The following is a 24,006-nucleotide window of genomic DNA, read 5'->3' as shown; positions in this document are numbered from 1 at the left end:
GAGACACCCATCTGTCGCCCTGACCGTTCATCCCGGGAGGTATGCTGCCTGCCAGGGGCCTGTATCCGAGATGTTACAGAGGCATTGTCGAGGATTATCTGGCCTTCTGACTACTACCCCATGCTACTCATCCATGTGGGCACAAATGATACTGCGAGGTGTGACACTGAACAGATCAAGAGTGACTACAGGGCTCTGGGAGTACGGGTTAAGGAGTTTGGAGCGCAGGTGGTATTCTCTTCGATTCTTCCTTTGAAGGTAGGGGTCCGGGCAGAGACAGATGCATCGTGGAGGTGAATGCCTGGCTGCGAAGATGGTGTTGCCAGGAGGGCTTTGGCTTCCTCGACCACGGGATGCTATTCGAGGAAGGACTGCTAGGAACAGATGGCGTTCACCTTTCGAAGAGGGGAAAGGCCTTATTTGCGCACAGACTGGCTAACCTAGTAAGGAGGGCTTTAAACTAGGTTCAACGGGGACAGGTGAGCAAAGCCCACAGGTAAGTGGGGAACAAGACCTGGGAGATGGGTTGGAAACAGGAAGGAGCACGGGCTATAATGGCAGAGAGGAAGGAGGGTCAGAGCAAAGCTGGGAGGCAAGATCAAACCAGTATCTTAGATGCCTATATACAAATGCAAGAAGTATGGGTAATAAGCAGGAAGAACGGGAAGTGCTAATAAATAAATACAATTATGACATTATTGGCATTACTGAAACTTGGTGGGATAATACACACGACTGGAATGTTGGTGTGGATGGGTATAGTTTGCTCAGGAAGGATAGACAGGGGGAAAAAGGGAGGAGGTGTTGCCTTATATATTAAAAATGTACACACTTGGACTGAGGTGGAGATGGACATAGGAGACGGAAGTGTGGAGAGTCTCTGGGTTAGGCTAAAAGGGGTAAAAAACACAGGTGATGTCGTGCTGGGAGTCTACTACAGGCCACCTAATCAGGTGGAAGAGGTGGATGAGGCTTTTTTCAAACAACTAACAAAATCATCCAAAGCCCAAGATTTGGTGGTGATGGGGGACTTCAACTATCCAGATATATGTTGGGAAAATAACACCGCGGGGCACAGACTATCCAATAAGTTCCTGGACTGCATTGCAGACAACTTTTTATTTCAGAAAGTTGAAAAAGCTACTGGGGGGAAGCTGTTCTAGACTTGATTTTAACAAATAGGGAGGAACTTGTTGAGAATTTGAAAGTAGAAGGAAGCTTGGGTGAAAGTGATCATGAAATCATAGAATTTGCAATTCTAAGGAAGGGTAGAAGGGAGTACAGCAGAATAGAGACAATGGATTTCAGGAAGGCGGATTTTGGTAAGCTCAGAGAGCTGATAGGTAAGGTCCCATGGGAATTAAGACTGAGGGGAAAAACAACTGAGGAAAGTTAGCAGTTTTTCAAAGGGACACTATTAAGGGCCCAAAAGCAAGTTATTCCAATGGTTAGGAAAGATAGAAAATGTGGCAAAAGACCACCTTGGCTTACCCTTGAGATCTTGCGTGACCTACAAAATAAAAAGGCGTCATATAAAAAATGGAAACTAGGTCAGATCACGAAGGATGAATATAGGCAAATGACACAGGAATGCAGAGGCAAGATTAGAAAAGCAAAGGCACAAAATGAACTCAAACTAGCTATGGGAATAAAGGGAAACAAGAAGACTTTTTATCAATACATTAGAAGCAAGAGGAAGACTAAGGACAGGGTAGGCCCACTGCTCAATGAGGAGGGGGAAACAGTAACGGGAGACTTGGAAATGGCAGAGATGCTTAATGACTTCTTTGTTTCAGTCTTCACTGAGAAGTCTGAAGGAATGTCTAGTATAGTGAATGCTTACGGGAAGATGGTAGGTTTAGAAGAGAAAATAAGAAAAGAGCAAGTAAAAAATCACTTAGAAAAGTTAGATGCCTGCAAGTCACCAGGGCCTGATGAAATGTATCCTAGAATACTCAAGGAGTTAATAGAAGAGGTATCTGAGCCTGTAGCTATTATCTTTGGGAAATCATGGGAGACGGGGGAGATTCCAGAAGACTGGAAGGGGGCAAATATAGTGCCCATCTATAAAAAGGGAAATAAAAACAACCCAGGAAACTACAGACCAGTTAGTTTAACTTCTGTGCCAGGGAAGATAATGGAGCAGGTAATCAAAGAAATCATCTGCAAACACTTGGAAGGTGGTAAGGTGATAGGGAATAGCCAGCATGGATTTGTAAAGAACAAATCGTGTCAAACTAATCTGATAGCGTTCTTTGATAGGATAACGAGCCTTGTGGATAAGGGAGAAGCGGTGGATGTGATATACCTAGACTTTAGTAAGGCATTTGATACAGTCTCGCATGATATTCTTATAGATAAACTAGGAAAGTACAATTTAGATGGGGCTACTATAAGGTGGGTGCATAACTGGCTGGATAACCGTACTCAGAGAGTAGTTGTTAATGGCTCCCAATCCTGCTGGAAAGGTATAACAAGTGGGGTTCCACAGGGGTCTGTTTTGGGACCGGTTCTGTTCAATATCTTCATCAACGATTTAGATGTTGGCATAGAAAGTACGCTTATTAAGTTTGCGGACGATACCAAACTGGGAGGGATTGCAACTGCTTTGGAGGACAGGGTCAAAATTCAAAATGATCTGGACAAATTGGAGAAATGGTCTGAGGTAAACAGGATGAAGTTCAATAAAGATAAATGCAAAGTGCTCCACCTAGGAAGGAACAATCAGTTTCACACATACAGAATGGGAAGAGACTGTCTAGGAAGGAGTATGGCAGAAAGAGATCTAGGGGTCATAGTAGACCACAAGCTTAATATGAGTCAACAGTGTGATACTGTTGCAAAAAAAGCAAACATGATTCTGGGATGCATTAACAGGTGTGTTGTAAACAAGACACGAGAAGTCATTCTTCTGCTTTACTCTGCGCTGGTTCTGGGCACCACATTTCAAGAAAGATGTGGAGAAATTGGAGAGGGTCCAGAGAAGAGCAACAAGAATGATTAAAGGTCTTGAGAACATGACCTATGAAGGAAGGCTGAAGGAATTGGGTTTGTTTAGTTTGGAAAAGAGAAGACTGAGAGGGGACATGATAGCAGTTTTCAGGTATCTAAAAGGGTGTCATCAGGAGGAGGGAGAAAACTTTTTCACCTTAGCCTCCAATGATAGAACAAGAAGCAATGGGCTTAAACTGCAGCAAGGGAGATTTAGGTTGGACATTAGGAAAAAGTTCCTAACTGTCAGGGTAGTTAAACACTGGAATAGATTGCCTAGGGAAGTTGTGGAATCTCCATCTCTGGAGATATTTAAGAGTAGGTTAGATAAATGTCTATTAGGGATGGTCTAGACAGTATTTGGTCCTGCCATGAGGGCAGGGGACTGGACTCGATGACCTCTCGAGGTCCCTTCCAGTCCTAGAGTCTATGAGTCTATGAGTCTATGCACAGGTCTGAGGAAACAATTGGGCTACCATTTTTTATTCAGTTCTTACTCAGGGAAATCTCATTAAGGCTGGAGAGAAGGCTACCTGAGTCAGGACTTAGAGGATTGTCTGCCATTCCCAGGACCAGGCCAAAGACCAATAAGGACTTCCAGGCTTCCCCTAAGTTTTGCTGGGGTGCCCAAATTGTGCTCAATCAAAGGGGCTTCACTACCAATCTGCCAAGAGCTGGAGCTTCCCTTAGCTTATGGAAAACAGAGCAGGTTGCAGCCAGCCTCGTCTTCTATATAGAGGTGCAGACTGCAGAGTTCACAGGTCTGAGCATTCAGGCTACATAGGCCACTCCATTAATAAATAGGAGGGAAGCTGCAGGCCATACTGTAGGACGGCTGTTTGTCTGTCTCCATCCATCGTGTCTTGTCTAAGATTGGAAGCTCTTTGGGGAAAGGACCGCCTTTTTGTTCTGTGTTTGTCCAGCACCTAGTGTAATGGGGTCCTGGTCACTGGCTAGGGCTCCTGGGTGCTACAGGAATGCAAATAATAATAATTAGCCAAACTCTGGAGACCCTGCCCTAGGTGTGTTCTTTATCCTCCTGTTAAAATGCTGATAACACTGAACAGCCCTGGAGTCTGCTTGCCACTGGGCTATTTGGTTTATAAATACCTTTAACATGATGCCTGTGGGCTGGGAGAAGGCATTTGTGGAGAGATGGCTGTGCAGTTAACATCACAGTCACATTAGTTGGAGCAGACCAAAACAATGAGTGAAAAGATCTGGGCCCTATGCCCACCTGTCAGAGTCTCGCTGTGTAACTGTGGGCAAGTCAAGTCATCTCGCAACTCCTTAATTTATCCTATCTGGAACATGGGGAATATAATAATTTCAAGACTCACAGGGTCATTAAAGGTATGTTTACGTAGCCCATGGCAGTGAGCCTCCCAGCCTGGATTAAGAGACTTGTACCAACAGGACTCATACTAGAGCTCTAAAATGCTGAGCCTGAGTTCCAGCCTCAGCAGCAGCATCAAAGAGCTGTCTAAACAGCTATTTTTGGACTGCTAGCATGAGCCCTGCAAGTCCAAAGTCTGTCAGCCTGGGTTGGGAGCTCACTGCCATGGGCTGCGTGGTCATATCCTGTGAGGCTTAATACACCCCTGATTGTCAAGTACTTGGAGGTCCTCAGGTGGAAAATGCTAAAGAAGTGAAGAGTATTATCATTATGTATCTTTTCCTTCCAAAGGGAAACTGTGAAATTAGTAAGAAAAGATCTCAGTGTACACTGTGCCTGGCAGATTGCATAATTGCTTAATCCTGTTCCTTCCAGCAAGGATTGCTCAACACAAAATCATAATGGCTGTGGGTTAGCTGAGGCCCTATGATCGTTAAAAAGAAAAGGACTTGTACTTTCAATGGTTTTAGAAAGCTTGACTGTCCCCATATTTCCCCTAGAAGCCACGGGAAGGGGTTATTTCCTGAAAGCTCTCTGGGACTTGCATGGGGTGAAGTGCTGTCTAAACAGAGATTAAAGGGGGAGTCCAAAGATCTCGATTCTCTGCGTCAATGTTAAAATATCCTAACAGTTGGGTTGGGATGAAATTCTAAAGGAGCTGAATACAGCCTGCCCTCCTCATGTGTGCATCCGCCAGCTGGTAACTCGACCCGCCCTTTGGCAGCTCGGTTCCTGACAAATTGGGAGGATGAGCTGTTAATGTGAATGAAAACAGCTCCGAGTGCCTGTCCGTTGGCAGGCAACTCTTGTATCCCTTCCCTTTAGTATTTTGGCCACCCCTCCTCAGGCTGCCTGGATTTCACAGTCAGGTCTATACAGCCGGGTGAGTGTTTTTGCTTTGCTGTATCAGTGGTTAGTGCTTCCCCACATTTCTATTCAGCTCTCTCCAACTTACTTTCCTTGGCTAGTAAATCCCTTTGGAGACCCTTACCAAAGAACTGGTTGTTAGCTGACGTGTTTCAGTGCTTAATGGGAAAACAAAACAAATTTGATCTCTAACTCTGCTCCCACTTGCACATGTTAGAGTCAAACTGACGGGGTTTTAAAAATAAGGACTGTAAAAAGCTGTATAAAATCACAGATTACTCACAGAAGCGGGAGCAAATCCAGTCCTGCTGCAGAGGGCCAGGGGGCTCCCCTGGCAGCAGAGCATGAATAAGACAAATAAATATGCTTTTAAAAACACTGAAAAACTGGGGCCTCCCTCATTTCATTGCTGCAACCTGAGCTCAGGAGTCTGTGTCCTCGATGCAGCTAGTGAGACTGGAATGAAATCTGTAGCTTCCTTGACTCCACAGCTGTCAGCAGGAACACAACTGTAAGATCCTCTGCTCCACAGATCCAGGTCTCTGTCACCTCACGACCAAAGAAGACTCCCCAATCGCTATAGCTGGGGCAGAGATTAGAGCTTTGGTAGGCTGCACTCACCAGCAGGCGACATGGGGCCTCACCCAAAGCTCATTGAGCTTTGTGGAAAGACTCATCGACTTCAGTGGACTTTAGCTCAGACCCATGATGAGCAGGTCCGACACTGGCACACATACCGTTCACTCTGACTAACCATATTATGGTGTAATTATGGCCTAACGCAGTGTGCAGGGAACTGCTCCCTGCCCTGTTTAGGTCTTAGGGGGTATTGGCTCCTGCAGGGCAAACACAGCTTTTTTCACCTAGATACAGGGCCAGCGCTACCATTCAGGCAGCCTAGGCAATCGCCTAGGGCGCCAGAATAATTGGTGGGCGCCGTTTTGCCGGAGTGGGTGGCAGGCAGCTCCGGTGGAGCTGCCGCAGTGGTGCCTGCGGAGGGTCCAGTGCTCCGCGGCTCCGGTGGAGCTGCCGCAGTCGTGCCTGCGGGCGGACGGTCGGCTTCTCGCGCGGCTCCGGTGGACCGCCCGCAGGCACCACTGCGGCAGCTCCACCGGAGCCATGGAGCACTGAACCCTCCGCAGGCACTGCTGCGGCAGCTCCACCAGAGCCGTGGAGCACTGGACCCTCCGCAGGCACCACTGTGGCAGCTCCAACAGAGCCACGGAGCACTGGACCCTCCGCAGGCACCACTGCGGCAGCTCCACCGGAGCCGCGGAGCACTGGACCCTCCGCAGGCACGACTGCGGCAGCTCCACCGGAGCCGCGGAGCACTGGACCCTCCGCAGGCACCACTGCGGCAGCTCCACTGGAGCTGCGGAGCACTGGACCCTCCGCAGGCACCACTGCGGCAGCTCCACCGGAGCCGCGGAGCACTGGACCCTCCGCAGGCACCACTGCAGCAGCTCCACTGGAGCCGCGGGACCAGCGCGCGGGGCGGCGAAATTGCTGTCTGCCTAGGGCGCTCAAACCCCTAGCGCCGGTCCTGCCTAGATAAAATGTCTTTAGCTTCACATTTGGGGCTAAACTTGGTGGTGAGGTAAGCAGTGGCTTAAGTTATGTCTTAGCAAGTCAGCGTGAGTGTCAGTTACATACCGAAGGAGTGGAAGGGGTTGTGCACACAGGGAAGGAAACTAACAGGAGAGGGTAGGAGGTATAGTAGGGAAGGGGCCTTCTTTATCTTATACCTTCTGTTGGGCCTTGTCTGCACTGGGAATAGCCCCAATTCAGTAGTCAAAGTAGTTCAACTAGCACTGGCTCCAAAGCATAGACAAGGACAGGCCAAGTTTGCACTGACTGAGATAATCAAGTCTTACCATTGCACAATTAGTTCAACTGATGAAAATGTCAATCATGCAAATATAGAAACAAAACTCTACATCTCATTTGGCCTGATCCTCAGCTGGTATAACTTGGAGTAAGCTCCACTGCTTTCCAGATGAGGACTGGATTTATACTGAATGAGATTTTCAATCTTCTCTAGAGTTGCCCTAGTGAATTGAGAAAGTAAATCCATCTAGTTTTGAAAGTATCCAATTTAAACCAAACATGAATCTGTTTCCTCTGAGGCTGGTGCTGCTAAGTCTGTATTCTGCTAATGATTTGGCATCTAAACACCTTGTGCATTGGTTTTATTTTGAAACAACACTTCCGTGCAAAATTTAAAGGTGAATCTAAACGCGTCTCATTTGACATGTACTAGCTGTAAAATCTATTAATGCAGCTAAAGCGACCCCAGGGCCAGGCTAATGACTGGGCAGATGGCGCACTGGTTTAGAAACTCCAAACTGTGGGGTGCTTTAGCCTCTCAGTGTCCTACTGAACATCATGTCTAGGAACTCTATACTCCCTTAACCAGGCTGTGCCTCATCCTATCTGTCAGATGTCATTTCCCAGCTTACAATGGATGTTTCCTACACGTCCTTGTGATGGGGTGTCCATCCTGCACATGGCCTGAACAGCTAAAATAGGCCCATTAATCTACAGGCTGCACCTAGAGGGGAGCTAGTGACTGGTAAAGCCGAATGGCTGATAAAGCCCAGCTGGGGGAGGAGCTGGGACAGGCTTATAAAGAAAGGAAGCTGGTGGTAGGAGGAGATCTGCAGGGAGGAGCTGTGCCGTCACTCCCTAGAGGGGAGGGGAACTAGGTGGAGAGTGAGCCCTGGGATCCAGTCTTGGACTACAGACTCTGACAAGTAGCCGAGAGGGGGAAGTAGCCATGGAGAGCAGAGGGGGCCCCAGTGGTAACCCAGAGATTGGGCCAGATTATAGGGCAGAAAGGTAGGAAAGAGCCCAGGGAAACAGTAACAAGATTGGACCTTGAGCATAGTGGTGGCTGGGCGTAGGGTCCTTGGCTGCAGTCCAGAGTGGTGGGTGGGCCCAGGTTCCCCTATTGCCTGGCCCAGTTGGGCCAGGGGCCTTTGACACCTCAGAATGGGAGGACTATGTGATCTGGCTGGAGGACTGAATGATGAAGAGGGCATAACCTGAGTCCAGAGAGAGAGACTGCGAGGCAAGCAACCGAAGGAGGGGGCCTCAGACCAGTTGAGAGCTAGTCCCCAGACAAGCCACAAAAGGAGACACCCCAGCAGTGAGTAGTGAGCCCCACTGTAGCCCTCTAGAGAGAAAGTGCTATCTGTACAGACAGGAGAACAACTGCTCTGAGGGTCACCCGTACAAGCCCAGAACTTGGCTCAGTATCTGCCTCCTGGCAAATCTTGACCATGAAAACAGACTGTAGACATTTCCCAACATATTGGGCCAAACTCCCAGCTGCTCTAAGCCTCCGATTGGTTCCTCAGGACTCATCGGGGGATTGAATAAAACTATTCAGGCTATGCAGAGAAGGGCAGGATTCCTCCGAGGGTAGGAGCTCACTGAAATATAAAGAGCTCTCCTCCCTTCTGAATCCATCAGTCCCCTGCCCTGATCTATTTTAAGTCTGCCACAGAACAATCTTTGGCAGTTCCTGTGATACACAAGCTGCTAGTGGACCTCGCCACATGCTCTAGTTCTTCCCAGCTGTGTCTGATCTTTGAGCTCATCTGCAGGAGTGACAAGGCCCTTCTAGGGCCTAGTGTCAGCCTGATTCTGCAGGCACGTTGCCTTAGCAGGCCCTCAATCTGTCACAGAGAATGACAAACCTTAGCAGTGGTCACTCCAAATCCATTCCTGTTCACGCCACAGTTCAGAGACGCCAGACTAGGCTAGAAAATTCCAGGGGAATCCCAAGAACACCTACCGAATCCTGTTTCCCTGTTGAAGTTAAGGCGGGCCCTGCAGTTAATAGAAAGTACAATTCTTGCCACTGTTTTGCATCGGGGTGGAATATCCCTCACTTCCCCCTCTGCCACTGCTACCATCACTACCCTCAACAGCCCAGCCTTGCATTACTAGGAGTTTCCAGCCAGCTGAGGATGGCTTGGTGTGGGTACCGCTGGAGCCTTCCTACCACTCTGATCCAACCACTGCCTGAGGGCTTGCTGCCTCTCCTGAGGGCCTGAGCACATGTTTAACTTTAGGGATGGAGGGGCCGAAAGAGGAGAAGCTGGAACAAACTGATAACAGTGGCTGGGATTATGAAAGGAACCTAACGGAATCAGGTGTAATTCAAAAGGAGTTAGGGTCCTTTGAAAATCTCTGTCGTAAAGTGCAAGTCACCAGATGGTCTTAATCCAAAGCATTCTGAGGCTGAGCTGCTACCCAAAACAGGGACTCATTAAATCAGCGACTGGACCAGAGAGTAACAAACATTGTATGTGTCCTAACGAAAATGCTAGGCGTGATCCTGGGCATTACAGGTCAGTTAAGCCATTACGTCAATAAGAAGTAAATCGGATGAAGCAATAATGAAAGAATTATAAAACACTGAGTCGAACATACAATCAGCCTGGCTTCGGTAAAGAAAAATCATGCCTCTTTAATCTGTTCAAATTCTTTGAAGGAATCAGCCCACTAGTAGATAAGGAGAAGAGGCAGGCATAATGTAATCAAAGCTTTATGAATGCCCAGGTGAAGTCGTCTGCAAGCTCTGCAAGAAACCAAGTAGTCTTGAGAGGAGAGGTAAAATTCTGCCATGGGTTGGAAACTGGCTGCAAACAATAAATAAAGAGGAGGAATTTTCCAGGAGGTTAATCGTGGGGCGGCCCAAGGATCCATAATGAGACTTGTTATTAAATATCTTTATTAGTTATCTGGAAAGGAGATGAACCATAAGGGGGCAAAATTTACCAGTGACCAAAATCATTTAGGCTAGTCAAGTCTTGACAAGACTGAGGAACTTAAGAGGGAGCTACCAATAACCAGTGATGGGATAACATGACAGCAGGTGGAATTCAGTGTTGATAAACACAAGTGAATGCTACTTCTACATGCTACTGGCCCAGCTTTTTAGATTAACTATATCCTGTCAGAAAGAACAGCACACGTCATAGTACACAGCTCTGTGAATACATCTACTCCACACACAGCAGCAGTCGTCAAACAAAGCAAACACCAGGCTACTTTGCACCAATGTTAAGGGGCCTTAAAGTCAGTATAAAAGCAGTTTTCCCACACAGGTCCTTTTCCACTACCAGTGTAAAGTGGCCCTGGTGTAAATGATAATCAGGCCCCAGGTGTTTGGATGAATTAAGAGTGAGACAGATAATATGGAGATTATAGTAATGTCATTATTTATATCAGTGTTACACTCTCCACTGAAACACTGCAGGCACCCTCATCTCGAAAAGCATTTAGTGTTAAATAGAAATGGTCCAAGCAAAGGCAACTACAATTAGTAGACACATGGGAAGACTTCTACTGAAGAGAGATTAGAGGTTTTCACACTAGAAAATGAAGACTGGGAAGTCAAGAACATAAGAATGGCCATATCGGGTCAGACCAAAGGTCCATCTAGTCCAGTATCCTGTCTTCCGACAGTGGCCAGTGCCAGGTGCCCCAGAGGGAATGAACAGAACAGGTAATGATCAAGTGATCCATCCCATTGCCCATTCCCAGTTGCTGACAAACAGAGGCTAGGGACGCCATCCCTGCCCATCCTGGCTAATAGCCATTGATGGACCTATCCTCATGAACTTATCTAGTTCTTTTTTGAACCCTGTTATAGTCATGTCCTTCACAACATCCTCTGACAAGGAATCCTACAAGTTGACTGTGCGTTGTGTGAAAAAATACTTCCTTTTGTTGTTTTAAACCTGCTGCCTAGTAATTTCATTTGGTGGCCCCAAGTGCTTGTGTTATGAGAAGGAGTAAATAGCACTTCCTCATCTACTTTCTCCACACCAGTCATGATTTTATAGACCTTTATTATATCTCCCCTTAGTCGTCTCTTTTTCGAAGTCCCAGTCTTATTAATCTCTCCTCATATGGCAGCTGTTCCATACCCCTAATATTTTTGTTGCCCTTTTCTGAACCTCTTCCAAGTCCAATATATCTTTTTTGAGATAGGACAACCACATCTGCACACAGTTTTGAGAGATCCTTTTGTAGCTCTTCGCAGTCTGCCTGGGACGTAATGATCTTGAGTAGTTTTGTATCATCTGCAGATTTTGCCACCTCACAGTTTACCCCCTTTTCCAGATCTGTTCTGAATATGTTGAATAGGACTGGGCCTAGTACAGACTCCTGGGGGACACCACCATTTACCTCTCTCCATTCTGAAAACTGACCATTTATTCCTACCCTTTGTTTGCTATCTTTCAATCAGTTACCAATCCATGAGAGGACCTTCCCTCTTATTCCATGACTGCTTATGAAGAAAAAGTGGCATATCAGGCAGATATCAGAAAAGGTCAGTTGGGTGCGTCTGTTTGCACATTCTCATTATACAAGAAGAAGGAGAGCTGCTGCCCCAGTTAAAAGATTCCTCAGTGACGAGAGAGAGGAGAAGGAAAAGAAATGGAGAGGCTGTGCAGTTAGAGAGATGGGGGAACCCAGTGAATCCTACCCCCTTAGTCTGTGATCCTATCAGGTTTCAAACAAAGCAAGGCAAGATTGGGCGACTATTTGTACAGGAGACCTCTAAGGAAACTCTTGGCTTTGAGTCAGTACAGGAATCAATATCTCGGTATGTTGCTAAAGGGCACTGAGCTACTGGCGGTTCTCTCCTTCCAGTGAGCTAGACAGCTAAGTCCCTGACCTCACGTCACTTTTCATAAACACAGGTGTGCTGTCTCCAGCCTCCTATGTAATTACAGTCTATTTCCTTAACATCTCCCTGCAGTCATTGTTCTGTCTGAAGCCGTTGTGCACTGTTAAATGGCCACTGCATTCCACTCCCCAGAGATGGCTGCATTTCAGTGGTGGCTGAGGTGCTCTCTCTTTACAGGTTGCACATTAGCTTGTAAAGCATTTTGGATGCTTTAGGGAAGAAAGGGGTTCTGTAGAGGTGATAATAAATGGATTTAACTGTGTGGAATGCACGCTGCTAAAGATAAAATAACATATTATTGCTCAGCATGAAGAGAATATATTGTTGTCCTAATTATATCTGTCCTGTTTTCATTATAAACGTGTCCTCTGCCTGGATAAGTCACTTTAGAGAGACAAAAAGGGAATTGTTTCTTCTCCAGGGCTACAAAAGGATAAAAGCTGATCATCTGTACAGAGGAGTGCGTGTGGACAACTTTCACGAATAGCAAAGCAATGTGAAACAGGTGGTTGCTTTTTGGCATGATTATTGCTAGTTAATACCAAAAAATGAATCAGTAATCACATCTCTGCTCCTGTTTGGCAGCGTTACAATAGACCCAGTGTCTCTTTTCTGATCCTGAGATTTGGTATTTACACACACTAGAATTTTGAATCTGAGGAGCTCCATGCACTTCATTTTACAGGTAGAGAAACTGAGGCATGGAGCAATAAGTCACTTTTCCAAGGTACACAGTGAGTGAGTTCCGAAGGTTGGAGGAGAGCCCAGTATGCCTATCACTCAGTCCTCTGCTCTAACCACCAGACAACACTACCTCCTTTACTTCTAAATAAGAAATAATGCAAAAATTGCTCTTTTAGTTAATGAGAGTGAACCCTTGAATTATAGCATGAACGCTGTGAATAGTGTCAGTCTGTCATAGTCGTCAATCTCTTATAATGAAGCTCCTGTTCAAGGAAGAACTACGTGTATTGGAAATGACCAAACTTTTCTTACCGTTGTGAAGTGAACTGCACAATAGATCCCAATAATCAGAAGGCCAATCATGATTGATGCAACAGCAACCCAGAGTGCATTGCGACCCAGTCTTCTTGATCCTTCTATGTCTCCTCGAGTATAACTATTTAAAGCCTGCAGAACAGAAACAGAATGTGTGACTCAATCCACCCCTCAGTTCAACTGACTTCACCATGTTTAGTGCCCTGCATTTTGGGACCATATACAAGACTTCAGAATACTGAGCATTATTTTTTAGAACACATATTTGTACTAAGTGAGGTTCATTGTAACAAGGGATTCTGGTTTCCAGTTTCTATGTTCACAAATTTCAGGGCTTATTCTTGGCTACTTTAGGTCTCAATTGTGCAACTCTAAAGTCTTGTCTACACATAAAAATAATCTGGAATAAAGTAGCATGTGAATTCAAAGCGGATTTAATTATTCCTGATTTAATCCATTTTGGCATCCACACATGAAGTTAATTAATTTGGAATAAGGCACTCTTATTCTAGAGTAACACATGGAGTTAATCAGGAGTAGATAATCAGGAACATCTAGTCCAGAATAACCTCCCAGGCAGACAAGCCTTTACTTCAGTGAGTAGCCCCACTGAAGTCATCAACATAAGGATTGTGGAATCAACACTCACCACACTCATTCCCATGCATTACTGACTTGCACCATCCTAGAAAAACATTTTTTTCAGCTTTATGTGAATTGTGATTTCCATTTGAACAGAAATGGGCTGTTTCGTTAGCAATGAAATAACCCCAAAAGCTAAAAGAAAACCAACTGATCTCATGCATTGTTTATGCCTGTTGTATTACATTAGATGGAATAAATTGGCCAAAGAAGTCAAAGGTGTTAACACGACCCTGTCACTGTCCAGACTTACACAGTTTTAAACAAGGTTTGGTTACACAGAGATCCCAGCCTGCTTAGTACCATGGCAAACACACCAGTAAAAATCTTTGTCACCCTTTTTTAAAGATGCAGAAAGAAGAAGGGAACACAATTCAAGCATTTGAAATGTAGAGTATTAAGGAAGGCTTTCATTTTAGCAACGTCCCTTGTTCCTGTTTCCTTTAGCTGGAGAGAGGTTTTAGAATGAATCCCCCCGGTCATTTCATAGACTCTTAGATGGTATTAAAGCTGGCAATACCAGTCCTCTTGGGGAAAAGTGAACTGAAATGGACTGGAGCTGTTGTTGTTAGAATCCAGTCCTGTTTCCTAACCGACAAGGCAATCACACACAACAGGGGGGAAGAAATGAAACACAGGTAGAAAATGCAGCTTCTCTCTCTGGTGTTGATTCTCACTTGCAGCCTCACTGCTGGAAAAACACAGGCCCAGCACATTGTCTCATTAGCCACTCTGAACTTGTGCAAACTTGGGCCAGTATCGGGCTGCTCAGGGCACTGCTTTCAAAGTTTCCTCAAAGTTTGGTCACAGGCTTGCAGCAGTGTTGCAGTGTTGCAGTGTTGCAAAATACACAAACTTGGCTGGCTAAGCCAGACTCTTATTAGACTGAAGGAAAAAGGAGACAGACAGGAGAAAAATAAGGTGGGGGAAGGAAAAGGACACATGGGGTGAGTGGAGGGGTATATGACAAAGTTTTACATCCCAGGTGGTAGTCAGGATTTAGTTGGGGCTGCTGAAGGTGGCAGTGCCATCTGGGTGCCTCTCTCTTGGCTCTGTCTGGTCAGGCCAACTTTCAGGCTCAGGATGACAAAGGTCCTGCAGGGTCCCCGGTAGATGGTGGGGGTGGCAGCCATGATGATGGAGCTTGCTCCTTCCCCTTCCCTCTTCTTTTGGTCAGCTAGTGTTTCCATCCGCCCGTGCATATTTTTCCCTTGAAGTCTCTTCTTTTATTTTTACAAACCCCCAAAGGGAGTGATTGGTGAAATAGCCCATCCTCTCATTACTGTGTCCACCAAAGGCCTAATTTCTGACACACCAATTTTGGTTCACGGATTTCCAGTCCCACATGTCTTGTTTATCAGCCACGATTTTAGCAGTGCTTGAGTTGTATCACTAAGTCTTTTTGTTTGTCTTTTTGTCTCCTATTTGCACCTTTTCTCATCAACATTGACTGTTACAGATTATTGTGACACTTACCTTGTTTGTGAATAAGAACTGAAATGCAGAGAACATAAATAGGAAGAGAAATGGATTGTTATTTATAGCCAGCAGCACGAACAAGAGGTGAACCTCTCTGAAATGCCTTCAATGAACCTTGCCAATTTCTGACTTTTTTCCAGTATTGATTTTTCAAAGCCAAATTTTGAAGTATTAATTGTGGTGTTCATGGGTAGGAATTCAAGAGGATGCTTACTTTGCAGGGACTTCGCATGTTTAGGCTTTTGTAAAGCACGGCATATTATTAATAATTAACATAATACAAATCCATAGTACTCTGAAAAATATGGCATAATAATAGTCTGTTTATACATACACACATATATATATATATTATTAATTATATATAATACACATATACGGTGCTATGATTTGGTAGCCACTTATTTAACTATAGCAGCTGCTCTGCAGATAAGGCGGAAAGTCCGATTATGCCCATTTTCCCACTGAAAGCTCAGTGTCCCGTCCCTCCCCGCTGCCCCCTACACACTGTAAAATTCCAAGTAAAAATGCTTTTACTCTTGTGTGTGTTTTGTGGCCAGCAGTCAGTAATTTTTAACCTAATTTGAGATTATTCCGACAAGTGGTTTTAAAGCAGTAGGACTGAGGGAAAAAATAGGCAGCCTTCATAGTTTGAAAATTCTTCTAATTCTTTCTACCATGTCCTAGTTCAAAATGGTTCACCTGGGAGACTTCAGATGGAGGTTTACTTGAATTCACTGGCAAATTAGGACCTCCAGAATCTAGTCATTTTCCTAAAGATTGTCACATCCGGGAGGATTGTTGTGGAGCTGAGGAATTTACAAAACTCACCTGGTTCAACTACAGTGCCTTAAAGCACCCACCAACGCACATTCCCACCACAGTAAAGTTTCATAAACACATCTCTGATACTAAATCTGACAATTAAGCCCCATACTGACATCTGTTGTTTTATGTAAAATAAATGTAATGTCATAATCTGGGCCTAAGAGGCACTATTCTGTGCCTAACGACACTTGGGTCACACTTATGATCCATGGCATCTGAGGACCTGTTCCAGAGCCCTATGCAGGCAATGGAAAGAGTCTTCAATGGCCTTTGGATAAGGCCCTCAGTGAAGAGTGGGGAATGATGGGCTGACAGGGAATTTATAAAGCATCTCTTTTGCTATAGCCTGCACATAACTGTAAAGGCGGCTGGAGATGGGGTAACACAGGACACATCAGTCTTTGTGGTCAGTGATGAGATGAGTCTATGACTCTTAGAGAATCAGGTGTCTCGGTGTGTGTTTTCTTTTTTTTTTTAAGATGTTGCTGGTGGCAACAGTTAAGGTTGGGTAACTTATTGGCCATTTACCAGTTTCAAAAGTCTGCATTTCTTTTATTTTTCCATCCCTCCCATTCTTTTTCTTTTTAAATAATTTTTACCTTCAATGTACTCATATGCACTCTCAGTCTTAATTCAGATTGAACATGGCTGTCAATGTGACAGTGTCAGAAAACATTTCCGTGACTAAACCACAACACCTTTACTAGGTAGATTGTCTATTGTTCCATACAAAGGCTCTCAGACCACTGAAATGCTATTAGAATTGGGGGGATACCAAATGTTACTGCATTGCCTTTGTTCCCCAAGGACCTGATGTTTAATCTTGGATCGATTTAGCAGCAGTCAGCAGTCAGCATTAGAAACAGAGCAACATAATTAGGGGCTATCATATGCCAGACACCGTATATGCTCTGTTTATTAGTGAACAGGCCAAGCTTTATGGGCCAAATTCATCGGTGATGTAACGTCTCTGAACTCAGAGGAATTCAACGAGGGACGAAGGGGAGGAGGAGGAACTTGACCTTATGGACCAGATTATGGTTGGCCTTGTGTAGGTGTGCCAGGATTAGTGAGAGTGTAAAGAAACCTGCTGGGTGGGCACGGGATTTTCCAAGTGGGAAATTCTGCAAGATCATTTTCTATTTTTCATTCCATGGTCTGCAAAATGAAATTACAACGTTTTTCTCATGTTGGGTCAATCAAAACATTTTGTCCCGACTGGACATTTAAAAAAATATATAAAATACAATAAATTTTGAAACAAAAAGTCAGTTCTAAACAAACAAAACGTCAAAGCATTCCTCTCCAGAAACGTCAAACTGGATCCTGGCAACATTAGTTGAATGTTGTGCACGGTTTTTTTAAAACGAAACTTCATCTATATCACCATGCTCCCAGGAAACGTTTCACTTCGATGAACTGACATTTTCCAGCAGAAAAAATGTGCAATCGTAACATTTCCAAACAGCTCTTCTAAGGAGCCTCCCTTCTTGTATCTAGGTGCAAGGGGCAGACACCATTCAGGCTCTTATGCACCCTTAGTGCCAGATCCCATCACCCTTACTCACATCAAATAGTACATTCATTACTGACTGAGTAGTCCCTCTGATTTCTATGGGTGGCAGAACTGAGCCCATAAAGACCAAATGGGGAGCTGACCCTAAGCCCTTTGCACTACCCAGCAGTGGTAAAAATTGCACCTAGTCCTCTCAAGGGGTGTCGTAGTGATTCTGCTCCTCCCCACAACCTGGGCGCTAGTCATTTCTCTCTCCCTCAGGCACAAAATATCTGGGAGTTCCCACTACATGTGTGGCGTCTTCAGTGCCTTCCAGTGCAGACTGCAGCTTAAAGCCACAATTTCGCCCTGTGAGTTCACATCTTCCCTGTGTATGGCGCTCTGGATGGCAGCCTCAAAAGCCCACGTAGAAAAAGTTCACAGTTTACTCAGCAAGAGTGGACTGATTTTTCCAACCGCTTCAGAAGTTCTCATCTGTTCTAAAAATAGTTGGGACTCCCACGCTTCATTCCACAGGAACAAGAGTCAAATCGGATGTATGGAAGTCACTTTGGAAATAGCTGGTGAGAGATGAGCTCTGGCACTCTGGTGACTTGCCTTCAACTAATAGAAACCAGCCCAACTGATCATTCTGGCAGAAAAGCAGCGATATGTCCTGAGACTCGGCTATTGTGCCCAAATGGGGAAATGGCCAGTCTATCTGTCTTTGAACTAGCAGAGGGATATCCTGTTTGGTGATTCACTGAGAGGTCTCTCTATTATTATGTCATGTTGGTCAAAATCTTGCTTGTCTACTCAAGCAGTTATTCCAATGACTTTACCAGGACTATCTGCATGAGCAGAGCAAGCAGAGTTTGGCTTGCTATGCTCTTAGAAGGATGGCAGGGGAGACAAAGGGATGGTAAAGTGAAATAAGGAACTAACTTTGTCACTCTTTTATGTTATTAAAAGAAATCTCAGGTTTTCTCAAATTACACTCTTGAGGCTAAATTAAAAGTGGCTTATATGGAAGGGAAGATCCTGGGGTTGGAACAAAGGGCTGGGAGTCTGGGTTGCTGGGCATTATTTTGGTCCCTGCCAATGACTTTGAGATTGCCCTTGGGTAAGTCACTTAATGTCTTGTATCCACCTACAACATGAGTCTAATAATGTTTACTTACTTACCTCACAAGGGTGAGGCTTAATGTCTTAGTGTTTTTTAAGTGTTTTGAGATCCTCATATGGGAGATGCTAAAGAAGTACAAAGCCCTATTAAAACATATTGGTTATTGTTGTTATTAAAGTTGCCAGGTTGGATTTTCTTACCTGCTTCCAAGAAACGCCCTGATTCCTAAGGGGAAAATAAAAACTTCATCCTACTCTTAGAGTGGTTTGTTACTTCTAGCATAATTATTCCCTGTTGAACACATGATGCAGGCTGAAGAGAAGCTTTTGGCAAGGCAGGGAGCTAGAAGTCACAGGTCTATAGAACTATTCTAATGTATTTCGGAAGCATGAAGGAGAGCTTCAAGGTGACCTGCGTGGGCACCGGATGGATAAATAATCCACACTGCATACAGTATTTAAATAACTCATGATATTTGAATAATGTTATTTTAATAAAAATCTATGGGTGAGGAGGAGGCAATTAGCATGAAGGGGCAAGCATCAGATTTACGAGACCGGCAGGAGAGAGGCTCCTTTGTGCGAGGCTTATATTAAACAGCATTAAGTAGATATTATTCAAAGATAAAACGGATATATGGGAGGGACAAATCTAAAGCCCAAAGAAATCAATGTGAGTCTTTCCACTGACTTCAAAGGGCTTTGGATCAGGCCCTTGGTTCTCCACCCCAGGACACCTTCAGCTGTTATAGATCTAAACTGACCCAACCCCAATCTTATTTCTAGGGCTAACCACTATGTCTAGAGTAATATGTCTATCTGTGTTTAACCTCTTAGTCTTTATCTAGTTTCAATAGCAAATCACAGCCACTTTCAGTCTAATTCCTTATGAAATCTCTCAAATTCCTCCTCTCTTGTTCATTTTGAAGTCATAAACCAATTAGAGGCCTGGTCCTGCAAACCCTTGTTTATTTCAGCAACCCCACTGCCATCAGCAGCTCTATTCATGTGAGTCAGGACTACTCACTCATGTATACATACACAAGTTCCTCTGTTCCCTAACTAGCCATCCTGCACTCATCGGCGTAGAAGTTAGCAGGATTGGGCCCTAAGGTTTTAATTCATTTTAAGTTGCTTACTCTGTTAAGCATTTCCACAGTACAGTGCTTGCTCATAATTCCTTAGTCTGAAATCTGACTGTTCACTGAAAAGCAAAACGAACTGGAGAACCCTTGGCGTTTTATAGATGGCAAATACCTTAGAAGTCAGTCTCCCTGCTACACTTATGAATCTTAACAGCCTCAGCTGACTTGCCTGAAGACAGTCTGTACTCCCTGGCAGAGCCCTTCCCCGGCTCTGCAGGGAAGTGAGGCTCCCTGTGCTCTCCTGCTCAGACTGACTCTGGCTGAGAGGAGGTGAGCAAGACATACTTGCCCAATGCTCCAAATCATCAACAAATGGGCAGAGAGGGAGCAGAAAGGGCCAGGGAGTGAGAGGCTTCATCGCCCTTCCATCCTGTCCCATATTAGCAAGCTGGGCACACAGGGATGAGTAAGTCACTCTACACCCCGGGTGCTGGTACAGCTCCCGTCACCCTTTCACGTCGTGTTTACAGGGATGGTGGGTATAGCTAAAGCAGCGGCTGATGTGCTTCAGTACAGCTGCCAAGCATTGTTTGATAGTTAGTTAAATTCAAGTAACAACCCCGCCCACGCCTGCCTCTACAAGGCTTTAGGCACCCTAGTGCATAATAGCTATTGGCTACTTTTTAAACAAAATGTCTTTTGGATGTTCCCAAATAACCTTCTAAAGGGGGTAACGTCACATGCAAGGAAATGCTAGCACATGTGCCTCACGCGGCTGACCAGAACAAACGCCTCTAACAGCGCTTTAAAAACACGGAGTGGGGAAGGACCCGCTTCAGAGAGCAAGTTCCGTCGTTTTGCTTCCACACTCCCACCACCTCTTCTATGGACCTCGTGCAATGCCTCTGCTCAAGAAAAGTAACGTACAAGTAGACAAGAGCCAGCCAGCTGCAGCAATGCTGGACTTGGGAGTCCAATAAGTTGCCATTGTGAGTCTCATGCCTTGAGTTCTGGAGTCTGTGGGTCAGCTGCCCACCCTGTTTGAAGGTTTCATCCTGTCCAATCAATAATAGCCACCTCACACAGAGAGCCATGGCAACTTGAAGTCTTTAATTCATGACTTGAGGACTCCAATAAATCAGCCAGCAGTTAGGGGTCTATTATAGGAATGGGTGGGTGAGGTTCTGAGGCCTGCAATGTGCAGGAGGTCAGATTAGAGCAGTGGTTCCCAACTTGTTCTGCTGCTTGTGCAGGGAAAGCCCCCGGTGGGCCAGGTTGTTTACCTGCCGCTTCACAGGTTCAGCCGATTGCAGCTCCCAGTGGCCACGGTTCGCTGCTCCAGGCCAATGGGAGCTGCTGGCCGAACCTACGGACGCGGCAGGTAAACAACCTGGCTTGGCCAAGCAGGGGCTTTCCCTGGACAAGCGGCGGAACAAGTTTGGGATTAGAGGATCAGGAAGTGCCCTTCCCACAACTGTTTCTATACATCCCATGTAGAAATTTATTTGAGCCTGCCTACAAAATCCTGCTTGATCTTACAACTGGGATGTGGGCAAGGGCATCTCCATACAGAGTGAAGGGTGCTGTGAAGACCACCTTAAGCGTCCATGAGCCACATTCAGCTCTTAGCTGTTACACATTGACTTTAGCGAACGCACAATTTGAGTTTATAGCAAACTGATGTTCATGAACCAGCACAGTGAATTATTATTTTATATTAATATAGTACCCAGAACATCCCCAGACCTAAAGGATGTCACATACCATCAAAGCTAGTTCTTCTTAAATCAAGAAAGAGATTATGTGGTACAGACTGTCAAAAGCAAAGAAAATATCTACCTGGTGAAATACAACTGCAGCCACTGCCTTTCATCTCTGAAAGACTTGGTAGCCAAGACCACCTTGGAAAATCTACTTTAACTAATTATCAAGTTTAAGAATCAAAATGTGATTTCTGATTAGTTTTAGCTTTGTTATAAACAGATAAGAAAAGTTAAAGCACAGAAGTACTTTATATCTCTTTGACTATAAAAGGTTAACAAGTTCAGTAAGCCTGGCTGTCACCTGACCAATCAGGAGACAGGATACTTTCAAATCTTGAGGGAGGGAAGTTTTTGTGCTGTGCTGTTAGTTTTGGTTGTTGTTCACTCTGGGGACTCAGAGGGATCAGATGTGCAACCAGGTTTCTCTCCAATCTCTCCAATACAGGCTCTTATAAGTTTAGACTAGTGAGTACTAGGTAGATAAAGCAAGTTAGGCTTATGGTTGTTTTCTTTATTTGCAAATGTGCATTTGGCTGAAAGGAGTTCAAATTGGTATTTTGCTGGAAAGATTTTAATTTGTACTTGTATATTTATGCTGGGAGGGTGTTCCCAGTGTCTATAGCTGAAAGACCCTGTACCTATTCCATTTTAAATTTACAAAGATAATTTTTACTGTTTTTTCTTTCTTTAATTAAAAGCTTTTCTTGTTTAAGAACCTAATTTATTTTTATTCTGGTGAGACCCCAGGGGACTGGGTCTGGATTCACCAGGGAATTAGTGGGGAGAAAGGAGGGAAGAGGGAGAGAGAGGCTGCTTTCCCTCTGTGTCAGGATTACTTTCTCTCAGGAAGAGTCTGGGAGGGGGAAAGAGAAGGAAGGAGGAAGGTGAATTGTCCTCTCTGTTTTGTGATTCAAGGAGTTTGAATCACACAGTGATTTTCCAGGGTAACCCAGGGAGGGGAAGCCTTGGAGAGGCAACGGTGGGGGAAAGGGTTTACTTTCCTTGTGTTGAGATCCAGAGGGTCTGGGTCTTGGGGGTCCCCGGGCAAGGTTTTGGGGGGACCAGAGTGTACCAGGCACTGGAATTCCTGGTTGGTGGCAGCGCTACAGGTTCTAAGCTGGGATTGAGTTTAGAGGAATTCATGCTGGTACCCCATCTTTTGGACGCTAAGGTTCAGAGTGGGGATTCTACCATGACAAGCTTAGTGTGTTTGGATACACATTGTATACATGTAATCATCTGAGTACATATATACAAAAAGATTCACATTTTTACTGAGTTTTGCAGCCTCATCGGCGAAAAGAGATGCAATATACAAATATGTTTGTCCTCTCGGTTCCATTAAATAAATGAAGATCACTGATCACAGGGATCATATATCTCTTTAGAGATATTAACCAGTCAAGTAATTTTAACCCATGTAGCTTCAAGCTAATGGGGTTTCTTGCATTACTAAGGGACTATTCCTTGTGTGAGTATGGGTTTGCAAGATCAGCCCTTTGTGTCTCAGTGCATTAATTTTCATGGGTTATTGCCAAAGAATTCAAACTATTACTGTTTTACATATTATTGTAGCAAATAAAATTACTGTCAGGCAATCAGAAAAGCCCATATTTACTGCTAAAAGCCACACACCTATAAAAGTTGGCTGAAGAAAATACACAGCTGTTCCTTTGCCAATTAGAATGCTGCTTTGCAGTGGTCATTGTCACACACAAAGGTGTGTTAGAATAAATGTCTGCAATGTTGAATTATTTGGTTTAACAGACAAAGTTAATTGGAATAAAACTTTGTGACCAAGATAACAGAACATGGAAGACTTTATTTGAATCATGTTTGCCTCCATGTTTTAGGTCTGATAAATGTTTCAGCTTTCATTTATCTGGCAGGAGAACATGAGGTTGTGACACTGATTTATGACACTGACGCTATTATCTCCTTAATGGTTTTGGCTCAGTAAGGTACTTAAACATATGTCTAACATTAAAACCAGCAAACAGTGCCATTGACTCCAATGGGACTAGTGCTCCAAGGTAAACATGCTCAAGTACCTTAGCGAATCAGGACCTGCACTCTTAGTAGGATTGCCAACAAAACTGAAGGAAGAAAATGCTTCAGAATTCAGAACTGCAAATCTCCATCTCCTTTATATCAACTGTGAGCAGCGCCATGAACCAGCTTCCTCGTGGCCTTGCTAATATTAGTATCTGGAAACAAACCAGCTGAGTAAAAACTAACCCCAGGCAGGACTGCAAAGATGCTGATAGGACAAGGGGAGCATTTGGAAGAACCTGACTCTCTAGCACAACCCCCACCATCAAGGGCATCTGCCCTCAAATTGTCAAGTCAGGCTGCAGCCCTGGAGTCCTTTTGGCCTCTTTATTGCTACTGGGTGCTCAAAGAGACATGGTGGCAAAGAAAAAAATCACGCACTTCCCCCTGTGACTGGCCCGAAGATGCACTCCGTCCCTTTAGACACAGTTCAGGCTGTGGAGATTCATGCATTTTGACCCCCAAGCTTGTACATTGTGACTCCTATCTAGGAATGAAACCACATACCCCCAAATGTGCCAAGTACCACAAAACACAGGACCTTTCTGCTTATTAACACAGGTGCCCACGAACAC

General features: G+C 44.8%; 1 protein-coding gene across 1 annotated transcript in view; it reads right to left on the bottom strand.

Moving 5' to 3' along the window:
* Window positions 1–24,006, bottom strand: part of TMEM233 (transmembrane protein 233) — a 29,657-nt gene that overhangs the window by 3,904 nt on the left and 1,747 nt on the right. The window contains exon 2 of the mRNA XM_050924159.1: window positions 12,960–13,094. Within this exon, the coding sequence (XP_050780116.1) occupies window positions 12,960–13,094 (135 nt within the window). The remainder of the gene's footprint in view (window positions 1–12,959; window positions 13,095–24,006) is intronic.

This window comes from Gopherus flavomarginatus, chromosome 15, assembly GCF_025201925.1.
Source record: "Gopherus flavomarginatus isolate rGopFla2 chromosome 15, rGopFla2.mat.asm, whole genome shotgun sequence".
Classification (NCBI taxonomy): domain Eukaryota; kingdom Metazoa; phylum Chordata; order Testudines; family Testudinidae; genus Gopherus; species Gopherus flavomarginatus.
Note: the sequence above shows the minus strand (reverse complement) of the source record. Positions and strands in the feature narration are given on the sequence as shown.